At 34.4% G+C, this 9,507-nt stretch overlaps 1 protein-coding gene across 1 annotated transcript; it reads left to right on the top strand.

The window, feature by feature from the left end:
- Nucleotides 1–2,289: 2,289 nt before the first annotated feature.
- On the top strand, nt 2,290–6,991 carry LOC120204974 (uncharacterized protein At4g06598-like). Its single transcript, XM_039204948.1, has 5 exons — nt 2,290–2,413; nt 3,706–4,449; nt 5,154–5,229; nt 5,346–5,472; nt 6,241–6,991. Exons 2-5 carry the CDS (start codon nt 3,725–3,727, stop codon nt 6,399–6,401), a joined length of 1,089 nt encoding a protein of 362 aa, XP_039060879.1. The 5' UTR covers nt 2,290–2,413; nt 3,706–3,724; the 3' UTR covers nt 6,402–6,991.
- Nucleotides 6,992–9,507: the final 2,516 nt, after the last annotated feature.

The raw sequence follows: 9,507 nt of genomic DNA, 5'->3' as shown, positions 1-9,507 counted from the left end.
TTATTGTCGTTCAACTTTTGTCAATCATCGTTTGTGACACAACTAGTATCAAAACTTCTCCTTTCTTTTTTCGTTTTTTTATTCTTTCAACTTGATTTTCCTCAAAATTTCCTTAAAATCGACAAAACTCAAATCAAATCTTCGGCCTCTTTTTGTATGATCTGTAATCTCCATCGTCTGATCATTGTTGAATCTAAATATATTGATTTTCTCCTTCTTCTCGTTCTCTCCATCATTTGAATTTTAAATAAAATATCCCGACATCGATGAGTCAAAGGGAGTATGAAAAATCAAGGTTGGAAAGAAAAGTTTCAGGGGCTTTTGTATAATTTTACTTCGAGAATTTAATCATCATTAGATATGATCAAGTGACCCAAAAATGAAATTTGGAAATCATATTATTAAATAAATTTTTTTGAAAACTGGTTAATCAAAACATAAACACAATAAAAGTTGAGATACTAAACATATAATTTACCTATAAGGACAACCACTAGTAGTCAATATTTTCACGGGAAACAGAAATTAGATTTGTTATTCTAGACTTTCTAGACATTTTGATATATTATGATAATATTATGGCTGGATTGAGGGGTGAGTAGGGGTTGTGGTTTCTATAAAAAAATTTAAATTATTATAAAATTTAAATACTTTTTTTCATTTTTAATAATTTATTTTTTATCTTTTTAAAAATTTATAAATTTATTATCCTCTAAAATTTAAAAAATATTATCATAGCTTAAAGTTTTGCGCCCATCACTAAATAATACTATAGAATTGACTCCTTGATCTCAACCAACTGAACTGACCCGTGGTATAAAATTAAAAAGAATAAACTACACAGATGATCACTAATGTTTGAGGTATATTTTGTTTTTCCTACTGATGTTTTAAAAATTATAAATCAATCACTAACATTATCGATTGTTACAAACTGGTCACTCAACGTTACCGGAACGTTACCAGACTGTAAATAATAAAATGTTGTTGTGGCACATTAAACCGGTGATGTGACACTATTTTCCCACACATGATTTTCTAAAGCTTTTGGCCAACATTTAAGGAAAAAATTAAAGAACAAAAAGTTTATCTTCTTCTCCATTCTTCTTCTCTCTCCTATCCTCTCATGTGATTCTATATTATGGCAAAGTGAAGCTAACTGAATTCCTCTAAATCCCAATTGTTCCATTGACATTGTAAGTGAATTCTTTTTATTTTTTCATTCTTCTTCTCCTTCCCTACTCTTTTGTTAATGAGTGAGTTTATTGAAGTAGATTCCAGCAGACATAGTTGTTAATACAATGTTGGGAATAATGTCAAAGCATGTTTCAATGTCCAAGAAAGAAGAGACGAGTTTCTACCACCTTTGTTCTTCTTCTTCAAACCCTATAGTTTTAGAGGATTTGTTTAACTTAATCTACCAACACTTCAAATCTCGTCCCTTCATCGATTCTATTGGTCAACCGATTCGAATCTCAGAAATGAAAGTCTTTAACTCACTGCAAAGTTTCTCAAATCATCTGTGGAGATCACCAGAAGCTGCTGCTGCTGTCACTTTGCCAAGTCAATTCTGACCACGAAGCTGATCGAAGCTATAAAGTTCAAGGAACATGCTGAATACTTGGCCACCATTTACTTGCCCTGCGCCTTTCATACTTACTGGTAAAACCCCATATTTGTTGATAAAAATATACATATTTTAACTTTATTAATTACCCAAGTCAAATCTTCTTCTTTTTGCTTACTGTATTAATTGCCCTACGCCTCTGGTTTGTAAGTAAGTAGGAGAGGGAGAGAAGAATGGAGAAGAAGATAAACTTTTTGTTCTTTAATTTTTTTCTTAAATGTTGGTCAAAACCTTTGGAAAGTCAAATGTGTGGGAAAATAGTGTCACATTATCATTTCGTTACCTAGATTAACTACTAATAACGTCTATCAACGTTAAGTAACAAGTTTATAACCAATCGATAATATTAGTGACCAATTTATAACTTTTGAAACATCAGTAGGGAAAACGAAACCTACCTTACACATTAGTAACCATCTGTGTATTTACCCAATTAAAAAAACTTCGAAACAATCCAAGTAGAAATAGGCGATGTACAGGGAGTAGTGTGTAATATGAGAAATTTAGAGGGGTTAAAAAGTGGGGGGATACGTATTTCCACTTTCCAACTTTTGTCTTTTTCTCAGACTTAATTATTCAATCCGGTCCCTGATTCGTGATTCCCACTTCCAGCTTACAACGCCGAGAGAGAAATATAAATAGAAAGAGAGAGGGAGAGCAGGCCAGGGTTCATAATAATACGAACCGAAAAACCAAAGAAGGGCAAACCCTAGGAAATTCTTAATTTCGGATTCTGTATAATTGAAGATTTACATTCCGAGATCTTATTTCTTCAATAATCCAAAGGCAAGCTTCAAAATTTTTTTTATTTATAAATTTCAACTTATTTTTCGTTTGTTTGTTTTTCAATCTGTTTGTGAATCTTAGAAAATATTAATTCCTTTTTCGAGTTAATTTGAATTCATTTTCATCTCACATATTGTGTAACATTTCCTTTTTATGCTGAATACAGAACATATAATATTCAACGATTAAGAATTCTTTTTTTTAATCATGAGCTGCATTTTGGCTTTTATTTATCTTTAGATTTTCTGGGCTCCCTTCTGGTTGCTGATAAAATGCGGAAAATAAGTTTTAAGGATTCTATACTTTATTTAGCTTAGTCTCTGTTTTATTTTTTTTATTTATTCTTTTTTATTATTCTGAACAGAATTTAATTAGGTTTTTGATGTTGCTTTTTATTTTTCCTGTTTGGGTGGAGGAACTATAGATAATGTCAGAATCGTTGTTCTTAGCTAATTGAATCTGTTAATTTTAACAGGTTTCCTTTGCATTTTTTTTCTTCCAGTTTTGTTAGATGCAATTGGAGTGTCTCATTTAAGTTTATGAATAGATTACTTAGATCATGTTGTATGGAAAGTCATGAACTCCTGATTTATATTTTCCTGTTTGTGAGGAATATGCTGCTATTTCATTGCAGATTACATGCTTTGCTGCATATGCGAAAATGGTCACTTTTTAGACACAATATGAATATGATATCATCGGATAAGTCTTCTTGTTTGACCGAGACTGGGAAACATTCTTTTGTGACACAGTGTTTGAGTATTTTATATGTTTTTAATGCACAGTTTTGATTTAAACAATCAACATATAGATCTTCATAAAAGTGTTGTGTAATGTTAGAATCTTCTACCTACAACATAAAAGCAGAGTTCTTGTAACTATAGTGTTTGTTTGACATTATCTTTTTTTTTCCGGGTATGTTGATGTAGCAATTGGAACTAGGGACAAAATTGATGTTGATGTAAGACGTAAAGTCATGTTGAAGGCATAACTTATGAGTTTTTTTTTAATAAAAATAAAATTATGTGATAGAATATCTACTTGTTATACGATGCTGTGTGCCAGACAAACTTATTTATGTTAAGATCACTGTCTGCTATATGATTGATAGGTTTGATGCATGGTACAGTATATTGTTTTTTCTGATTTCCTTTGTTGAAGGGATGGCTTACTGTCTCTTGGTTTCTGAACTGAAATTGACATCACAACTCTTTTTATAGGACTTTTATGTTTGCCTTTGTTCTTATCCTAATTATCTATTTCATGATCAGTTTCTCATGTTCCCTGCATAGGAACTGGTTGATCTCGGCCATGGCGAATTCCAAGAGATCAACAAATATAAGAAATTTGATGTTTCCTGGAAAGCACGCCTTACTTCCTCCAAAATGTCCATTTCCTACTGTTTCCTCAACATATAATGATAATGCGCCCAACAATGTACTTGGATCAAAAGTGGTTCAAAAACCTAGAGAGGGAAGTGCATACCACCAGCGCACTTCCTCTGAAAGCTTTTTGATAGAGGAACAACCTTCTTGGCTTGATGATCTCCTTAATGAGCCAGAGACTCCCGTGCGCAGAGGAGGCCATCGACGATCATCGAGTGACTCTTTTACATACATTGATGTATCTAGTGCTCCTAACCTAGATTATGCATCTCAGGATGATTATAGTTATAGAAATATGAATCCTGAACTTTCTTGGCCATCTCATGACTTTGATCATCACATTTGTAAAGATGCTCAGCTTAACTCTTTCTACGCCGATGAGAACTTGTTAAAGCAAAAGAATAGGGCTTGGGATTCATCTTTGAATGCTGTGACCCATCCAAGAGGGCCTCCTTCACTTAGAGAAAACACATTTGTTCAGGGTTTAGGATCATTTTCACCACGAAAACTAGAGGGTATACCAACAACAGCAAATGGAAAACAAGATTCTGCTAAATCTGTCCCTTTTGATGCTGAAGCTTCTTCTGAGAAAAAAGATAATTCCCACGCCAAGTCTTCTGGATCTGACAGTGACACAAAAAGAGCCAAGCAGTGAGTAGCCATTTTTGTTGTTCCGCAATTTGGTATAGTAATACTCTAGTGATATATTGTGTTTCCTGGTTGCAAGGCCTGCTATTGTTGTTGCTTCCCCCCCTTGTGCTTGCATCGAGCAAAATCTCATACCGTCATCAATATCTTTTAAAAGTTACAGTTTATGAGCTCAGGGAATATTGATAGTTGCTTATAATGCCTCTAATGTTGTTAATAGTTACTTTTTTGCTTATAATGATCAAATTGACAAGGAGTTCTAAGTTACTTTTCAACGGGATTTATAGATAACGCTAAGATATGGATCTGCAGCTTCCCTAGGAATGATTGCATGATTAGATATTTCTTGCATTTCAATTCACTTTCTAGTTGTTTTGCATTTTTTGGCCTTTTACCTTGGCTATTTTGGCTGGAATTTCTTATGCTTTCTTTTGTTCAATGGAATTTGTTATACTCACAAAAGGATAACATAAATACATTTTATTATGTTCTCTTTTTTCTTGGTGGAATGCCATATCACTTTCGTTCTTTCTCTATTCTTTTTTGGGTGCCTGGTGTTTAAGATATTTCTTTTGCTAGTAACTAGTGACTTTGATTTACTTTTGCTGTGTGATTCTTAGAACTTCTATAAAAAAATTAGTTGTTATACCAAGGCCTAAATTGGTAGAAAATGTTTGATTACGGTACTTTGTTATTGTCTATTGCAGGCAATTTGCTCAACGCTCAAGAGTGCGTAAACTTCAGTACATAGCTGAGCTGGAAAGAAATGTACAAGCTTTGCAGGCAAGAATTAGTCTGAAATGAAGTTTTTTAACATGTACTACTTTTGAAATTGACTTGAAAGTTATGAGGGAGTATGTTCCTTATGATGAAGTGTTATTCCGTTTCTTACTTGACAGGCTGAAGGATCTGAAGTTTCAGCTGAGCTTGAATTTCTTAACCAACGGAATCTTATTCTTACCATGGAGAACAAAGCTCTTACTCAACGTTTAGAGAGTTTAGCTCAAGAGCAGGCCATCAAATATCGTAATTGTCTAACTTATGACGTCTAATGCTATGATTAAATGTTGTTTTTCTGCATTACAATTGCATTTCACCTTTTTCATCTCTACGTTTTAATTATTTGTATGGCCCATGCAAATTGGCAGTATGCTAAAACCAGGTAGGTTTTTATATTCCATAGGCTTCTAATGAATATGCTTTAAAAGGGGGAAAACATTTCAATTCATTGAAACTTTGACCAAAATAGTTACCGAAGAATTGGTTTGAGATAGTTTGAGCATGAGTTGCTTTGTAAACTGAAATTTACTATCAAATTCTAGAATTATTTGAGAGAAGGAAGAATATATATGCAGAAATTTGTATTAGAGATCGTAGGTTCCTTTGGTTATGATTAGTTTATTATGATAGTAAAGGATATAAACGATTAGTTTATTATGATTAGTTTATTATGATAATAAAGGATATAAATGATTAGTTTATTATGATTAGTTTACTAACTCATGAGTGAATAAATTTCGCTTGTTTTACCTTCGTGTTAGGAGGGAAAATATAGGATATGAATAGTCCATGTCTTATTCTTTTGGTTGGGAAAAGTGATTTTGCGTTTTCCTTGTGGGGAGTAGTCATCTATAACAATGCGTTGGATCTTTCAAAAGCATGAATTATCACGGAGAAAGGCAAATGTGTCTGATAGGCCATCATTGGTCTCTCTTGCTACATCATCAATTATTTTATTTGGTTAAAACAAAATTTTATAGAAGGCAAACTAATTCATGCAATCATTGTGCTCAGTGGAGCAGGAAGTATTGGAGAGGGAACTTGGTAGGCTACGAGGCTTGTACCAGCAGCAACAAAATCAACAGCAGCAGAAGCACAAGCATCCATCATCAAGCCATCAACGCTCTAGCAGTAGAGATATTGATTCCCAATTTGCAAACCTATCTCTGAAATAGAGGGATACCAGTTCCGGTCATGACACTGTCACTGGTCCACTGCATTTAAATATCTAATCTAGCCAGAGCTTTTTGGGCAACTACTTCAACTGGAACTGCCATACTGACCAAATTTGTTGCTTCCACATCCCTTTGCGCGGGGATAAAGCTAAGTTCATCCAGTCTTGGTGCCCTCCCTCTGCCTGATATTCTCTTTACTTTACGTCATATCTTACCCTTTTTATTTTCCTTTCAGCCAATTAAATCTTGATGTGCACCTGGTAGTCATTGCCAGCAAATTTGATTTCTGGCACATGATTCGCCTGAGGTGGTAAACATAAGAACATTTCCCTCCTTCCTGTCTATTCATCAGTGGTTGCTATGATTGTGAAATTTATTTTTCCTCCATTTGGAGTATCCCCAGTGGATCCCACCTCATTGTGAGGAGATCTTTAGGCTGTTTAGATGTGCATTATATATAAGGCATAATGGCAGGAAAATATTTATTGTACAATGCTTTTAATCAAGTCTCTGTCATATTTATGGGCTCTGTTGGATATATGTATTTGCCAGGTATTGATCCTCATCTTGAAGATAGTTTGATGTTTGCAATCAAGGAGCTGCCCTGATACTATATATTATTTAACCCCTCTCCATCTTTTCCCTTGGCATTATCAGGGGTTATTTTACAACTATTATTAGTTTTCTTATGAAAAATTAGAGTTGTTGAAATAAGGTCCAAATATTCTCATTTGTTTTTTTTAACAAACTTGAGTTTATTTTAACATTGTTGTCGTTACAAACCTTCCTAGAGTGCAAATCCCTTGGCTACTCACGCATTTGTCCAGCTACTGCAGGACGGGAAGAATAGGATTGTTTAAGAAAAAGAGCAACAACGAATGTATTTGCTAATTACTTTTGGAGGGTAGGGTCAATAATGCAAGTTGAAAGCGACGCATATGTGAAAGAAAGTTTCTAATGCAGCCAGGCTGGTCAAGTGGTCACCCCTTTGCCCCACAACCATCATTGAGCTGTGTGTTAACCCACCACGATCAATCTCATCTGCAAATTGCCATGGTAGTTGTCAATTGTCAAATTCAGTTAGGATAATTATTTGGGTAAGCTACGTATTTAGTTACCTAATTACCTTTTTTTCAAAAAAATAATTGCCATGCCAACTTTTTTGTTTATTTTTAACGGTGAGTGATTAAGACGAAATAAAAATATAACTTTAGGTATGATTTAAGAAAAAATAGTTGGTTATCAAAATAGAATCATGGGAGTAGTTGGATGACTAAATACATAGTTTATCCTTATTATTTTATTGTTGAAAATCTTGGAGCATGATCGGAGAGAGTCGTGAAAGAAGTCCCAAGGAAGAAGCCCCTTATAAGTAAAAATTGTCTTTTGCAGGGGAGGAGAGGAATTTTACCTTAGAGCTCCTATAATAATGCCCTTACTATTTAGGGTAGCTGTAAACGATTCTTGAATATTAGATCCGTTGAAGGATAACATTATTTGTTAGAAGAAAGCCCTATTCTCCACGGTAATCTTGATTTTTTTCCTACTGCTATCTTAAGCTAGAATCAATGGGCGAAGTAAATTGATCACAATGTTCTCTCAGATCAAATTTCCAACCTTAAACAATAAGTCAATAACCCCGAGAAGTATATTAGTTATACATTCATTCACAAAAAATATATAAATATATATACAATCTTTCTAGGTATTCACGATCAAGAGAGCATCAAAGAATCCCAAAACCCTGTAGGTGGTTTTCTAATTCTTTTAACAACTTTAAACAGAGCAAAGAAAAGTTTTTTTTTATTATTTTTACAATTGGGAACTAGAAGTCTACATTGCTCATACATTTTCATTATTAAGCTCATTACTTTACCAGAAACTGAGAAAAAGATGGCAGTGCATATTCTGGATAGCAAAATGAACTTACTGATAAAACCATATTAGCTTTTCAGATTGGGGTGCAATGTGACCGAGTTCGACTCCCTGTAATTCTTCACGATGTTATGATTATGCACCGTTATCTTCACCCTCCAACTGCGTGTCTAGCTTTGTTTCATTTGCCATTGAACCCATAGTGGACACCTATATTCCGAGCACCTCACTAAAGATGGCGGCTCCCGATTTTTGTGTTTTATTTGTTGCAACGACGACGGTGTTTCACCGAAACTGTTGAGAAGTAATCATCAGAACCTATGAAATTGTAAGTATTCACATGCAGCTTCAAGAAGGAATGCCCTCAAAATTCAACAATCATGCAATACTAGGTATACATGTATGCATTCATTCATGCATGCATACAAGTATGTACGTACATATGTATGTATGCATACTGATACATGCGTGTATGAAAGGATAAAGATTTACTTTATACATTTTGCTCCATGTAATCCTTGGCAGCTGCAGCTGCACTTGGGACAAGGAACTATGGTGCTATTGTAGAATCCAGACAATGAATGATACACGGCACTTTGGAGTAGTTGATGCCAGAAATTGGGAGTTCATACAGCTCACATTCCACAGTTCAATTCAAGAGAAAAATAGGGTCAAAACAACAGAAGACCTCCATCTGAACTACATTTACCAAGAGCTTGTGTCCACCGACGACCTCCATCCGAACTATACTTACTCGGTGCAACCTGAACTGGTGCCGCACAGGTATCAGTCTTGAACTCCGATAGTGAAATTTTCCGGCACGTTGAAGTTGGATTTGTCGCAGGAGGAGATGCTAATCTGAAAGACGGCACCGTATTTAGAGGGGTCTTGGATCATGGGTGATAGAGCACCTCCTTAACAACGTTATATGGGACACATTCCTTACAACTCAGAAAGAACACAAACAAAAAGTAGCAGTGTAAGCGCAGTAAACACTAGCCATGCATTGGACTTTCACTACTCTGTAACATAAACAGTTACTTGAAACTTCAAAAAGGATTTTTAATTAGGATCAATTCCTTAAAAAATAATTTAAATCCAAAAGAATATGCATGATTGTAAGATTCAATCCAGACTGGTTTCAAACATAAATAAATTACTATATTATTTATCATGTGTGCATTAGATGTTCATTGACAATATATAAATTTATCCAAAATAAATGTAAAAT

The sequence above is a fragment of the Hibiscus syriacus genome, unplaced genomic scaffold (genome assembly GCF_006381635.1).
Source record: "Hibiscus syriacus cultivar Baekdansim isolate YM2019G1 unplaced genomic scaffold, ASM638163v2 tig00011761_pilon, whole genome shotgun sequence".
Lineage (NCBI taxonomy): Eukaryota > Viridiplantae > Streptophyta > Magnoliopsida > Malvales > Malvaceae > Hibiscus > Hibiscus syriacus.
Note: the sequence above shows the minus strand (reverse complement) of the source record. Positions and strands in the feature narration are given on the sequence as shown.